This window comes from Aedes albopictus, chromosome 1 (assembly GCF_035046485.1).
Source record: "Aedes albopictus strain Foshan chromosome 1, AalbF5, whole genome shotgun sequence".
NCBI lineage: Eukaryota > Metazoa > Arthropoda > Insecta > Diptera > Culicidae > Aedes > Aedes albopictus.
Window position 1 is genome coordinate 173365662 of NC_085136.1, and position 15925 is coordinate 173381586.

At 38.8% G+C, this 15925-nt stretch overlaps 1 protein-coding gene across 1 annotated transcript in view; it reads left to right on the plus strand.

Annotated features, from left to right (window-relative positions):
• Positions 1 to 424: 424 nt before the first annotated feature.
• LOC134289831 (uncharacterized) overlaps positions 425 to 15925 on the plus strand; it is a 40091-nt gene continuing 24590 nt past the window's right edge. The window contains exon 1 of the mRNA XM_062856436.1: positions 425 to 790. Coding sequence (XP_062712420.1) covers positions 425 to 790 — 366 coding nt within the window. The remainder of the gene's footprint in view (positions 791 to 15925) is intronic.

Here is a 15925-nt window from a genome sequence, read left to right on the forward strand (position 1 = left end):
CTTGCCCAAATGGAAAGATTGTTTAAGGAATTTTGCAATGGTCTTTGCAACATTTTTGCATGTGGGCCTTAGGGAGAAACCACAGCATCATCTGCAAGTTGTCTTAGCGTGCATTGTCCTTCCAGACAGCTATCAATGTCTTTCACGTAGAAATTAGAAAGCAAGGGACTTAAACATGAGCCTTGGGGTAGGCCCATGTAGCTAATTCTGGAAGTTGTCAGTTGTCCGAGATTGAAGCTCATATGTTTTTCTGACAACAAATTATACAAGAAATTATTTAAAATTCCTGGAAGTCCACTGTTGTGCAGTTTTTCCGACAATATGCCTATTGAAACAGAATCAAAGGCGCCCTTAACCCTAAAAGGGATACCTGGGGTCCATTGGACCCCAGGCGCCTTTCACCCAGCCAGCCATTCTGCCAGCCATGCCCACACCCCCGCCAGCCATTCTGCCAGCCGAGCCCGCAACATTCCGCCAGCCCACCACCCCACCAGCCATTCTGCCAGCCGAGCCCATATCATCTCGCCAGTCTCCCACCTCGTCGGCCGTTATGCCAGCCAAGCCCACATCCCAATCACAACCCGTAGCACAACAACTCCAACCAAATGATGTCAACCAGATACAGCAACAACCGGGGATGTCCCGTCCTCAACCGAATAGATCCACTATCATCGATCACAATGTCCACCAAACGTCATCATCCGCAAAAGATCACACCTGTAGCGACACCATCACCAATCCTTCGTGCACCGATAATCCAGCAGCAGAAACACCTGAAACAACCAATAATGTTAAGATATACAAAGCAATACCATATGTACCCGCGCTTTCACAACGAATCACCAAAATTTTAGCAAAAGATTATCCAAACATTGCCATTGCAACAAAACAGAATCGCGTAATTAAAAACCTCCACACACATGTAAAACACCCCGTAAACAAAGACGTAACATTATTTACAAAATACCATGCAATGATTGCGCAAGTTGTTATATTGGTATGACCTCAAACACTCTACGGAGAAGATTAACTGGACACCGAGCGAATATAAACAAATTAAAAAACTGAAAAATGATAACAACACTAACACAGAAATAGCTAAAGCATCACTCATAGAAACTACGACAGCACTAATACAACATTGTATAGAACAAGATCACCGATTTGACTTAGAACACACACAGATTATTGACCATAGTTATAAGAAATCCACACTCCCGTTTTTAGAAATGTGTCACATCACTAACACAGACCACACAGTCAATAAGAGAACAGATATAGACAAACTCAGCACAACATACGCAGCAGTGTTGCACGACATAAAGAGCAATAACGAACGAAAAACGACTAGGAGAGATAATAACATTAGTAAGAGGGACTCAATATCACCGATAGGGCACGTTGACCATCCATAAGACAAACGGAAAGATAGTCAAATTGCGCCATTGCCGATACAAGTTGTGCGAGAAAAAAAGAATAATGTTTACAGTTTGAGTTCAGAAAGTATGTACCTAAACCAACAACCACGACAGTTACCGTTAGACTAAACATTGGACATATAACGAAACGAATATTTACCCCCTGAAGATGACACCAATCCAGTGTCGAAACGTCGGGCAGATAGCTTAAATTTCGTTTAATTCAATAAAGACTGCGTTGCCGAAAATCATAAGACTTATTATTACTAACATTTGTATCGAACGGTTAAATTTCAGAGTATAATTTGATTGCTTTCAAAAATGCTATTAGTTTTGATTCAGTTACATTGGAATTTTGTAGAATATCTGCAATACTGGTTTGTAAATGCATATTAAGTCTAATTGTTTCAAACTTTGGACAGTTGACTAGAAGATGTTCTACGGTAACCGGAACTGTGCATGCCGGACATACTGGCCTATCGCTGTTCGACAAGTAGTGTGGATGCGTTATCCTTGTGTGTCCGACTCTAAGGCGTGACATGATTTGTTGTTCCTTACGCAATTTTCGGTCGTTCCACTCTTTTTTCAGTTGTTTTTAATGTTATAAATCAAATTTTGAACACAAAAGAATTAATTACATGAAATCACAAGGGCATTGCATACTTTCAGGCGTTTATTGATGTATGGAGATTAACGTCCCAATTTACTAAATCGATTTCAGTTAGTAAAATTACACTTCGTTAAGAGATTCAAGGTCAGATTTGGAATCTTCTATGATAAATCTATCGAAAATAAGAGGACAATCATTGAAAAAATAGTTGAAAAAAAAGTCGCCCAGCAGATGGTTTGAAGGGGTTGCCAAATGACAAAAATATCAACAATTTTTTTTTGCCCAAAAAGTTTAATATAAACTTGGTTTTAATAAAAAATAGCTGTACCCGGCAAACTTTGTCTTGCCTACTGCGTTTTTGACGTTTCAAGTTTCTATCCAAGACGAAGTCCCCGGTCACAAAATGTATAGAAGATCGATTTTCAAAAACTCTCAATTTTCCCATGTTTTAGGCCTCATAAACCTTCCTTGGGTGAAAACTAACAGAACAAAACTTAGACGACCCAAATCGGACCATCCGTTCGCAAGTTATGCGCGGTCCCACGTATGCCACTGCATTTATATATATACATATATATATATATATATATATATATATATATATATATATATATATATATATATATATATATATATATATATATAGATACGTTTAAAATGGACTCTCATATGTATAGTTTGGGTTTGGGTTTGCCTTTTACTTAACAGATTGAAGGAACCATAGTTATAAGATAAACTATACCATGTCTGTCGCACTATCAAAGTTACCCGCATTATCAAAGATACCCCATTTTACGGTACCTTTTTCACCGGGGACTTGGGCTTGGCTAGAAACTAGAAACGTCAAAAAACGCAGCAGGCAAGACAAAGTTTGCTGGGTACAGCCAGGCTTGACAGAAACTCACTCGCGAGAAAATGAGGAAGCGATTTTGGCGATTTTCTGAGGAGTGAAAATAAAACTCAGAAATCACAACGCAAATCCTCAACAGCACCGAGCGCGAGCTTGCCGCGCAGCGAGGAGTTCGTCCAACACTCATAATTTCTTGTTGTGTTTCTCACGTCCACTCACACTCAAAAAGCTCTCGCGAGTTCCACTCCCATACAAAGAAAGACTCTCGAGGCGAAAATCGCACTCAAAAACCCGAAAAAAATCATCGACTCTATTTTCATTCCCCTCTTCCTCGCTCAGTTTTTATTTCCTCTCTGTTTGGGGTTCGTTCGCTCCCTCGCGACGAGGCCAAAGCAAAACACCGCTCTAGAGCATGTGGCAAAACTCTTTTGATTTCGAGGAGGATTATCAAGCCTGGGTACAGCTAGTTACTCATAAATAATTGAAAATGTTCCAAACTTTATAGAAAATGTACCGGTAAAACGTAACAATTTCTTTTTTTGTTTGTATTAACGTGTATTTTAACTTAAATGCTAATTCTGCACTTATTTCTTATTAGTTGTGCTACTTTGCATCCATAAACAAATCAGAAATGCACCACAATAAAATACAAATGTTCCATAATGAATTAGAAATGCCCAATAAAAATGAAAATCATACCCATAGAAAATTGTATAATTGCTCCATAGAAAAATCAAGTTGCACTGCACCATAAAAAAGTAAAATGGCACCATAGAAAATAGATAAATTCTACATAAAAATGATCTAGCTGCACCATATAAAATATGAATTGCTCCATACAAAAATGAAAATTGTCCATATTGTTATAATTTAAATGCGGTTATTCAATACTACGTCACACTGCTTCAGTGGTGCAGTTAGTTCAAAGTTATGGAGAATTTTAAATTGTTTATGGAGTAATTCATATTTTTTATGGTGCACTTTAATAACTTTATGGTGCATTTAGCTATTTTATGGTGCAATTTACTTTTTATGAAACAATATTCAATTTTCTATGGGTACAATTTTATTTTTTATGGAGCCTTTTTAATTTATAATGGAGCATTTGTATTTCATTATGGAGCATATCAGTATTATTCATTGCTGCGAAATTTTTCTTTCAATGAGAAAATTTCATGTTTACTGGTACATTTTCTATAAAGTATGTTTCAATTAATTACGGGCACATTGCACATTTTTATGGTACATACATTTATTATTTATGGAACACTTTTTTGGCATGAGATAATGGAAATTCCGAACATTAGATTTTTTACTTGATAATTAACGCAACTAGCAGTATAGCCAGTTGTCACTCGAAAAGTTCAAAACCCGAGTGGCAAAAGGCAAAAGCATTTGTGAATTCGGTTCGCTCGGAAAACAGCATTGGCAGTGATCAACATGAGTACCAAAAAGCGATTTCTGTAGAATATCGTTTGATGAATCAGGTGACCCGTGCTGATGGATGAATGATTGAGGGGGTTTCAAAGATGCTCGATCGTTAACGGAGCCCATAACGTGGGTAGATCACCTTTTCGTGTTGCGTTACGGAGTAAAATCTACCGAAACCTAGTGTCGTCCTACTTTTCCAATTTTGGAATATGCGTTCTGGCAATTCAAGGAGTCATAGTATTTAGTCCTTGTCACTGGTATCGTGGTGGCTTACGGTCTCTGAATAAAACTTAGTTAACCAACTTTACTTTGCAGATAGTTAAAAACCTCGCTGTTCCAGGCTAAACTTGATGCAAAGGACATCAAATCGGGTTAGGGATCCATGTATGTACTAACTCTTCAAAGACAGGTAAGTGCTGGTATGCAAGGAACATACTAGAATCCTTATTACTGAACATATGTTCCATTATTGGAATGGTATTGCTGCTAATGTTAAAACCCGGGTTCTAAACTTCTTACTGGGGAGAATTTAGCAGTAAAACAAGGGTGATGCTAGGTTTCCGATGTATGGCCAATATCAGTACTCTTTGTTACAGTTTTGTTTTCTAAGAAAACAAAACAAAAACTGTATCAAAATCGATACTTTATTGCCCCTCAATGGCAATTGAGTAATGCAACATGCACTACACTAAGGATACGGGTAATGTCACAATAGATCTAAAAACTGGTCGCAGTGACAAACCCGAACAGGAATAAAAAAAAGGTAGCCCACACTTATATGAAAACCAAAAATTTCGAAAAATGACAAGTATTACCTCCTAAATCAGTTGTTTTGGACTCCCAGCTACGTTCAAAATTTGAGCAAAATCAATTATGCCTAAGGGGGCGCTCAAAACGCTGGAAGTTTGTATGGGAAAACTTGGCCAAATGTATGCAGATATTTTAAGTTTTAGAATTTTGCTGCTAGGTAGCGCTGTAAGCGTTCAATGAATAAAACCTTTGGTATTATTGTAGGTAACTATATGCCAATCAACTTTGTCGAAAACCGCAAAGTGATCCAACGTCTGTGAAAAAAGTTATACCCTACGTAAAGTGAGGATAAACTTTATTGTTGTTTTTCCAATACATGTAAAGGAATAATATCAATAATGAAATCTCAATACTTTGCTTCAGGGGATGGCCAAAATGTTTGGGATAGGCAACTTTTTTTTCTTTTTAAAACCCTTCCGTTACCAACCCCCCCTAACGAGAGTGCGAAAAAAAACACTCTTTTCGCTATAACTTTTTTGTTTTTCAATACTTTTCAACCAAATTTTGACACAAGAAGCAGATATCCTTCTAGTTTAGGAGTTTCCAGGGACTTTTGGAATGACCACCTGGTTCCGGAGTTATTCCGGAATCAAAATGGGTCATTGGAATTGGCCGTATAGGAAAAAATGAATTTTCGATATGAGAACAGTATAGTTTTTAGACCTAAATGAACTAGAATAATAGAAACATATGTCTGGAAGTCCATACCGGTCACTAAGTGCCTTGGAACCAGTTTTACGGATGTTCCAGGGAACCGGTTCCGGGGTCAATTTTTGAATATGATTCAATATCATCATGCGACACCTCAAACTTCGTGATTTTTCAAGATACATCATTCTGAACTGTTTTTGTGTATCCGAAATACTTTTGGCCATTTTGAAACCAAAAGGCGGATTTCACGGGAATTGGTTCCGGTGGTCCCGGGGTCAAATTTTCTAAGATGAATAAACACTATCATGTGACATATCAAACTTCATGATTTTGAAAGCTTCTTCTTCTTCTTCTTCTTCTTCTTCTTCTTTATGGCTCGACGTCCCCACTGGGACTTGGCCTGCCTCGCTTCAACTTAGTGTTCTTTGGGCACTTCCACAGTTATTAATTGAAGGGTTTTCTTTGCCTGCCATCGCATGAATTTGTATATTGTGAGGCAAGTACAATGATACACTATGCCCAGGGAGTCGAGAAAATTTCCCCGACCGGAACGGGAATCGAACCCGCCGTCTCCGGATTGGCGATCCATAGCCTTAACCACTAGGCTAACTGGAGATTTTGAAAGCTATAGAATATTATTACGATGATTGGTCATTTAGAATACATTTGGAGATTTTGGAATCGGTTTACCGATTTTCCGTAATCCAGTTCCGGAGCACAGTTTTGGAAATGATGAAATAGGGTCTTGTACCATTTGGGCAGGTGTACCTATTTTGGGCACTTGTCGCTATAACTAAGTCAATTTCAAACCGATTGATTTGAAATTTTGTATAGAGTTAGGCACGTACAGTATCTAACTCTGTACAAAAATTCAAATCAATCGGTTTTAAATTGACTTAGTTATAGAGACAAGTGCCCAAAATAGGTACACCTGCCCAAATGGTACAAGACCCTACTGTCATTTGGAATTTCAAACATCGCGGTTTTGGAACTGACAAACTGATTACCGGGAAATGATTCCAGGTTCCATTTTTCGAATGTGAACGAAACAGTATCATGCGATACCTTGAAATTCGTGGTTTTTTAAGATACATCATTCTGAGCTGGTTTTGTGTTATCCAAAATACTTCCTTCTGGTTTTTCTTCAAGGCCTTCTCCATGGGGTTTTCAAGGAATACCTCTATCGATTCTTCCAGTGAATTCTCTAGGTTTTCCTTTATGGATTCCTCCCGACATTTCTTCAATATGCTTCTCTTGGGTTTTTCCAGGTATCCCTGTAGTTTCACCAGACATTTTTGCAGAGATTCCTCCAGCAATCCCTCCTAGGATTATTCTACAAATTCCTACTATGATACCTTCAGCAATCCTTCTAGGGATTTCTCTCGAGATTTATATTGGTTTTTTTCAGGAATTTTTTGTGAGGTTATTCAAGACAATCTTCTTGAGATTCTTCCAGAAGTTTCTCTGGCGATCCATCCAGGAATTCCTTCAGAGATTTTAGCCTGGGATTTCTCGAGAAATTCCTCATGGGATTCCTCCAAGAACTCGTTTCGGCCTACCTCCAAGAATTGATTGCCTGCAATTCCTTCAGGGACTCTTTCACGGATTTCTCCAGAATAATTCTAAAGATTATTCCAGGGATTTCTCGAGGCATTCCTCTTGGTATATATTCAGAGAACATCTTTTAGGATTCCTCCAAGCATTCCTTATGGGATTTCACAAGAGAGTTCTCTAGTAATACCTACTAGTCTTTAGAAAAAACACTAGAAGTATCACCAGAGGCATCTCTGGAAGTATCCTAGGAAGACTACTCGAAAGAAACCCAGCAAGAATGTCAAGAGAAATCCATAGAGGTTTTCCTGCAGGTATCACAATAAAACTTTCTGGAGGAGTCATAGAGGGTATTCCTGAAAGCAAAACAGTGGGAATCGCTTGTTAAATCCCAGCTGGAGCTCCAGGAGGGATTCCATGGGAAATTTTCGGAGAAATCTCAGGATAAAGTTTCTGGAGTAATTACTCGAGGAAACACCAAAGGAACTTCTGGAAGAAACGTAGAAAGATTGCCTTGAATCATCCCAAAAGTTTTTGAAGGAACCCCAGGAGAAATTATAAGAAGAAACCCTAGAAGAATTAGGTATTACAGTAAGAATTTCTGGAAACCCCATGAAGAAGGCCTTGAAGAAATACCAGGAGCAAGTGTTTTGGATAACATAAAAACAGTTCAGAATGGTATATCTTGAAAAACCACGAATTTCGAGGTATCGCATGATGCTGTTTCGTTCACATTCGAAAAATTGAACCCAGAACCGCTAGAATCATTTCCCGGTAATCAGTTTGTCGGTTCCAAAATGGCCAGAAGTATTCCATACAACGCAAAACTAGCACATAATGGTGTATTTTGAAAACCACGATGTTTGAAATTCCAAATGACAGTATTGCACCATTCCCAAAACTTTGCCCCGGAACTGGATTACGGAAAATCGGTAAACCGATTCCAAAATGTCCAAATGCATTCTAAATGACCAATCATCGTAATAATATTCTATAACTTTCAAAATCATGAAGGTTGATATGTCGCATGATGGTGTTTATTCATCTTAGAAAATTTGACCCCGGAACCAATTCCCGTGAAATCCGCCTTTCGGTTCTTAGATGGCCAAAAGTATTTCGGTTACACAAAAACAGTTCAGAATGATGTATCTTGAAAAATCACTAAGTTTGAGGCGTCGCATGATGGTATTAAATTATATTCAAAAATTAACCCCGGAACCGGTTCCCCGGAACATCTGTAAAACTGGTTCCAAGGCACTTAGTGACCGGTATGGACTTCCAGACATATGTTTCTATCATTTTAGCTCATTTAGGTCTAAAAACTAAACTGTTCTCATATCGAAAATTCACTTTATCCAATATGGTCAATTCCAATGACCCATTTTGATTCCGGAATAACTCCGGAACCAGATGGCCATTCCAAAAATCCCTGGAAAACTCAACAGATATCTGCTTCTTGTGTCAAAAATTGGTTGAAAAATATTGAAAAACAAAAAAGTTATAGCGAAAAGAGTGTTTTTTTTTTCGCACTCTCGTTAGGGGGGGTTGGTAACGGAAGGGTTAAAAAAAAACTTCAACATGCTATAACTTTTCATAGAGCGCATCAAAAAATCTCAAATTTTGACTGTTTGTCAACCTACTATATGTGCATCATTGGTACAAATTTGGGTTCGATTGATTCATATTTCGCAAAGTTAGAACCGTTCGGGTTGAACACTATTTTTTAGGAAACTCATTTTTGAGCTGTCATATCTCGGAAACCAGTGAACCGAATTGAATGAAATTTTGAACGTACACTAACAATATGTAAATGCTTCACAAACTATTAAAACTTAGGTACTTTTTAAACGTTGAAAAAAGTTATCATGGATTGACACTTTTTGGATTTTTCTCAAAAAAATGTATTTTTTTACATCAATGTCAATACATTTTAGTGTCGCTATCCAATGATTTTCCACTTCTGTTCTCAAATTATCTCTAATCAGATATATTAGAGCCTATTTGGATTGAAGGAAGAACACATTTAATAATTTTTGTGTGATATTGTAAATTTGACTCATTTTCCTCTATATGGGTAAAAATTCCAACCCGGTATAACTTCATTCGTAGTGAGAAAATATTACATTTTATAACGTCGTATTAAGTACATATAAATATATTGTTGATAAACGTTAAAAAATTTCTTTCATTTCGGTTCACTGGTTGCCGAGATATGACAGTTCAAAAAGTAGTTGTCTAAAAAATAGTGTTTTACCCGAACGGTTCTAACTTCGCGAAAAATTAATCAATCGAGCCCAAATTTGTACCAATGAAGCACATATAATAGGTTGACAAACAGTCAAAATTTGAGATTTTTTGATGCACTCTATGAAAAGTTGCAGTATGTTGAATTTTTTTGTGGGAGAAAAAAAGTTGCCTATCCCAAATATTTTGGCCATACCCTGTATGTATGAACAGGGGATACCCAAAATAACTGGGACAGGTAAAATTTTCACTTTTCAAAAAATGTTCAACTAGCTGTATCTTTCCGAAAGGGGCATCAAATAGTTCAAATTAAGTAAAATGTTTTTCAAAATTCATTATAGGGTATTGTACAATTTGAGCAGGTGTATTTTGGGCACTTGTCGCTATAACTAAGGCAATTTCAAACCGATTGATTTGAATTTTTGTACAGAGTTGGATACTGTACGTGCCAAACTCTGGACAAAATTTCAAATCGGTTTGAAATTGACTTTGTTATAGCGGAAAATGCCCAAAATAGGTACACCTGCCCAAATGGTACTAGACCTTATTAGTCATAAATGATCAAAGTTTCATTGCATTCGGTTCATTGAATGCGAAGATATAACAGCACAAAGTTGGCTATCGGATAATTATACCCTTTTCTAGAATCGTTCTTATTTCGTGAAGAATAGCCAATCTTTTCCAGATTTGGACCACTGATACACAACTAGTTGATGAACTTACAGTAAATATTTGAGAATATTTGATGCCCTTTTCGAAAAGATACAGCTAGTTGAACATTTTTTGAAAAGTGAAAATTTTACCTTTTCAAGTTATTTTGAGTATCGCCTGTATGTAGATAGTCACCATCCTAGCTTGAGTCTGGCTCTGCCTGCAGTTCCACTTAACAGTAATAATTAAATTTAATTACCAAATATTGTTTTTATACATATTTCAAACTGGGCTTAGGGACAAAACGTCGAAAGACAAAACGTCGAATGCCAAAACGTCGAATGCCAAAACGTCGAATGCCAAAAGGTCGAATGCCAAAACGTCGAAAGGGACAAAACGTCGAAAGGGACAAAACGTCGAAAGGACAAAACGTCGAAAATGAGCAAATAGTAAATTTATTATTCTTTTAAGGGAAACTCATTCTTTCACTTGTTTAGAGGGGAGCCTTCCTGAGACTCCCTGAAACAATACCTTAGGGTTGGCATGTGTCTTGACCAGTTCTTCGCGGGTAGGGAATATTAGCACTGTCTTATCCATTCCTTACTTCTTCGGTGTCTCTTCTACTGGCACCCAGTGTTGCATTTAAACTGAACGCGAGTCAAAAATGAACTGAGCTTAGGTGTGCCATCAAATCCTATGTCCGTCCTGACCAAGGTCCTGCCCTATTCAGGACTTTGTGACGCATCTGCATACATGCGTTGTTGCGTGAAAATATGCAACCACAATGAAGTGGGACATTGTGGCATCAGGCATTAAGATTCTGCACCGAAATCTAGATTTTCCGCAATCCACGGTGATCGAACCGGTTCCCCATCTCGGTAGAGAGTGAGTTTTGTGAATCGAATCAGCCCTAGAATTGATGAAAAAATGGCAGAAACATGACCATTTCAGTTTACCAGGTACCAGGGTACCATGTTGGCATTCTGCGCGTTCCAAATTTTGAACTGAACAATGTTCAAATATGTTTGATCGCAGCGTGCCGTATTTGAACTTCAACGCAAATTGAACGCGTTCAAATGCAACACTGCGAGTGGCCGACTGTCAGTGGCACCTTCTCCAATTTTTCAGCATCACGTCACAAATTCCTTCAGCGTGGTTACGATGGCGGCCTATAGCTATCGTCGGCCGGATCTCTGGCACTTTCAGGGTGGCGGTGGGGATTATCGGGCGCATTGTTCCTTCAAGGGCGTTTGGTTTGGTTTACGACACGACTTGCCGATATTTTCCATTCCAACGTAAGGAAGGGAGGTAATGCTTTCCTCATTCAGAATCAAATTTCTGCCTGAAACAGCTGTCCTTTGCCGCAATTCGTCCGATATTCACATAATATTGTGTATTCAGTTCAAAGTTGGATTATCCCGACTGTTTGTGAAACTGTTCAGAACAGTCGTCGAATATCGAGGGGATTCTCGATGTATTCTACAGAAACCAATTAGTCAGCAACTTTGTTCAAGCACATCATTATTTCAAACGTATAGGTCTTCAGAATAACAAACATTGGAAATTATCTTGGAAATAATATAAATTGCATTTAATCAACCTCACTTTAAAACATTTAAAACGTTTATTGCGAAAAAAACTATTTTCATACATTTGTTGAGTGATAAACATTGCATCTGAACACCCCCCGACTTCCGCGCCAAAAAGCTGGCGGCTTGGCTGCCGGCAACAGCTGATCAGGACGACCGGTTAGCTGTCCTTGTTCCACCAATTGGATGTTTTTGAAAACGCGTTTGCGCGCGAAATCTTTCTCGCTCATTTCTGCTGTCAAATCCGTCACCGACTGTTTCACCGACCGTTTGAAACGCCGACTGTTTCGAACGGTCGTGAACAGTTTGGAACTGGACGGTCAATAATCTTCACTCAGCTGGTGGTTTCAACTCTGGTCTGAAACATCATAGAGTGCAAAATGAGTCACTGACCTTCAGCCCTCGCGCAGTGACCCGAGATAACGAGACACTGTTCGTGAATCACAGTTAAGCAGTTCATCATCCCGACATCTTGGTGGATCTACTGTATCGTAACCCCTCTCAGGCCACCAACAGGATCGATTTAAATTCACACAAAATCCAAAAAAATCCACACTGAACTGCGAACACTCACACACTTTTCGACGTTTTGTCCTTTCGACGTTTTGTCCCTTCGACGTTTTGTCCTTTCGACGCTTTGGCATTCGACGTTTTGGCATTCGACGTTTTGTCTTTCGACGTTTTGTCACCCATTCTTCAAACTGATGTTGTTTCTTGAGTTCTTTCCTTGTCAAATATTTGACCCTGTGTACTTCAGCCTTATAAAGCTGCTGATTTTTTACAGCGAATTTGAGCAGGCTTGGCATTGGTCATGAAGTTCACAAGCAAGCTACGGTTTTGCTCTTATGATGCGTCACCAATGAACGTGATGTTAGCAACCATACGTAGCGTACGCAAAGCACAACGACACCACCTAGAAGCCATAGGTAACCATAACTACTTTTTTCGTTATAGGGCACTGCATGAAATTCTCTCTTTCTTTTTCATTCTTACAGAAATTGTGTAAACAACAAGGCCAAGAAACGTCAAAATCCCATGCAAAATCAAAACAATGCAGTGCCCTATTTAACCATCATCCATCTAGACCATCAGACGAATAGGGCACTACATTGTTTTGATTTTGTATGGGATTTTGATGTTTCTTGGCCTTGTTGTTTACAAAATTTCTGTAAGAGTGAAAGAGAAAGAATGAATTCCATGCAGTGCCCTATTGACCGTCATGACTGGTAGTGCTAGTCTGGAAATTGTAGGTTTGATTTGCTAGTTAATATGATTGGTAAGAAAATTTTTCAATTAATTATCTTGAATTTCCATTGCAGATGAGTGCCTGCAATGCCAAATGCTGGAATTATACTAGGGTAAAAACACTAGACTTCGCCCCCCTAAAATTCTGCACTAATCTTCGCCACTTCATACATAAAAAAATGACATTTGTATGGAGGGGGCGAAGACCAGAGCAGTGGCGAAGTCTAGTGCTTTTACCCTATATAATTGAATGTACAATTTGTACATTCAGAAATTTCAAGGAAGTAGGGCATAACTTGTGGAGACAATATTGTAGTTGAAATCCGGGTTTGTGGATCCGAATGAATTCGGGCCAACGGCTTCTTGAAATAAGACCACGTTTGTGCTTAAGGTCCCAGGGAAAAGATCTATGTTCAATACACAAAAATACAAAATGCGTAGGCAGGGGCGCTAACTTAATCCAATTATTAGAACAGCAACTAGGGGGAAACACCAGGTTCTTATGATGTTTGTGTGTAAAAACTAGGAAATTACTAAACATTGGGGATAAAGGGGGTGGGTGTGGTGGTCAATCTATGCATTCCCTTTAGACCAGCTTCGGGGAAATCTCAACTGCCAAGCTTTAACAGAATCAGGTCCAAGGCATGTTGAAAGTTTTGCAGAACCGTTGCTTGCTTGCGCTCATTTGCTAAAGCAAACAGTAACTATCGATTGTATAAGCGCTATACTCAGTGAATGCAGAGCCACTTACGGTGAAATACGACGCAATTTTGAAACTTCGTCAAATAAAAAGAAAATGTTCAATTATGTTCTTTCCCACTGCGACCTTCACGACCGTCGGTTCTGTACCGAATGACAGTCAAAGATCAGAAAATATTCATTGACTCCTTCCATGGTAACTAGACGCAATCGTTCAATGTAAGTTCGTAGCCTGAAGAGCTCACGAGCAAGGCCGTACATGACTTGATGAGCCTTCTGCGATCGCTTGACACTGCCATCGGATAACTGTTCTTAGTCGTTTGAAATCGACTTTGAACGGTGATCAATTCCAAGCCTGTTTGAGGGTAAACCTTGTCAACACTATTAGTATGATGAACTGGAAATGCTCTTTGATTACCGGTGGAAGGGAAGCAACCCCAACAGCGTTCTAGGACTGTACCACCTACAAATTTGGGGGAGCGAGTGTATTGAAATTTCTTGAAATTGGGGTCTCCAGTTAGCCTAGTGGTTAAGGCTATGGATCGCCAATCCGGAGACGGCGGGTTCGATTCCCTTTCCAATCGGGACAATTTTTTCGACTCCCTGGGCATAGTGTATCATTGTTCTTGCCTCACAATATACGAATTCATGTAATGGCAGGCAAAGAAAGCCCTTCAATTAATAACTGTGGAAGTGCTCAAAGAACACTAAGTTGAAGCGAGGCAGGCCAAGTCCCAGTTGGGACGTCGAGCTATAAAGAAGAAGAAGAAGAAGTGTATTGAAAATAGGCCTTGCATGTGATTTGCTTTGCTTCATTTCAACATCAATCTTAAATTATGTTCAACGTCATCTCAAACTACCGACGGTACAATGCAAAGCTCTCGGGATTGATGTCAGAACTAGACATAGCTAGTTGAAATGAATCAATGCTATAGTTGTGTGTAAGATGTTTTGCGTAGCTGTGAAGGGGCTGTCCATTATTGAAGCAAAACACTTTTCTGCAACTTCATCCCTTTTCGCACCATTCTGAGATGAATTGTATGAAATCCCTGATTTTTTTGTATGGTACACAAGTAATTTTGAAAGCTCCTTCACTCCCATAAATCATTACGTAATTGATGGGTGGTACCACGCATACGCTTTTTCCAGTGCATGTAGCGAACAGCACGCGTTTATATGGAGCTTATGTGAGCTCAAATCCTGCAATAAATTATTCAACATGCTGCTGCTAGTATCTTTTTCCGATACTTCGTTCTCTCAGAACCTTGGCTGGCGAGCTAGAATGCGAACTAGAGCGTATACTAGTGGATAAACGTCAGTCAAACAAAGTACATTTTCACGTTGGCTAAATGCAAAGCAAAAAATACCCCGGTTGAATCTATACATTCTTGCTAAAGGTTTTCAGAACTCTTCCACGCAGTACACCTTTGGTGCAAGTGCAACCGATTCTTCAAGGGATTCATTGAACTTTGGTTATACCTTACATTAGGACCTTAGGCAGACGAATCGCTTAGATGCTTAGAACAAATAAGCACATTTGGTCATTCATTTCATTTTGTATGGTGGAAAACATTCGAATATTCGGTAAGCGTAATACAACACCGATCAAAATTTTTGATTTAAAGTGATCTATGAGCATCAGCATGAGCATAGATGACCGTACAATAGGACACGTTCGGTGTAGTACTAGAATTGTAGTAATGAGCTGAATTTTTGTATGGTGAGAAGCTGAATTCTCCGTTTCTGCAATGAAATGGTGCTAAAAGCGTGGGTATTATGATTCCTTGCCTAATATAATGCTGTTTGAGTAAAACTTTGGGTAACTGTATTGTTTACATTGCAAGAAATGGAGAAAACAACAACACTGTTGCCCAAAGTTTTGCTCAAACAGCATTAAATTAGGCAAGGAATCATAATACCCACGCTTTTCGCACCATTTCATTGTAGAAACGGAGAATTGACCTTCTCACCATACAAAAATTCAGCTCATTACTACAAATCTAGTACTTCGCTGATCTGTCCTATTGGTAGTTGCTTCTTCGTGATGCACCAGAACAATAGAAAATGCTAATGTACAAAAATGGAGTAGCTTACCACATTAAGCACTTTCGAGAATTTCAAATTTTATTTAGCCAATAATGACGCCGGCCACATCGTTACGGTCATCGAGAAAGGG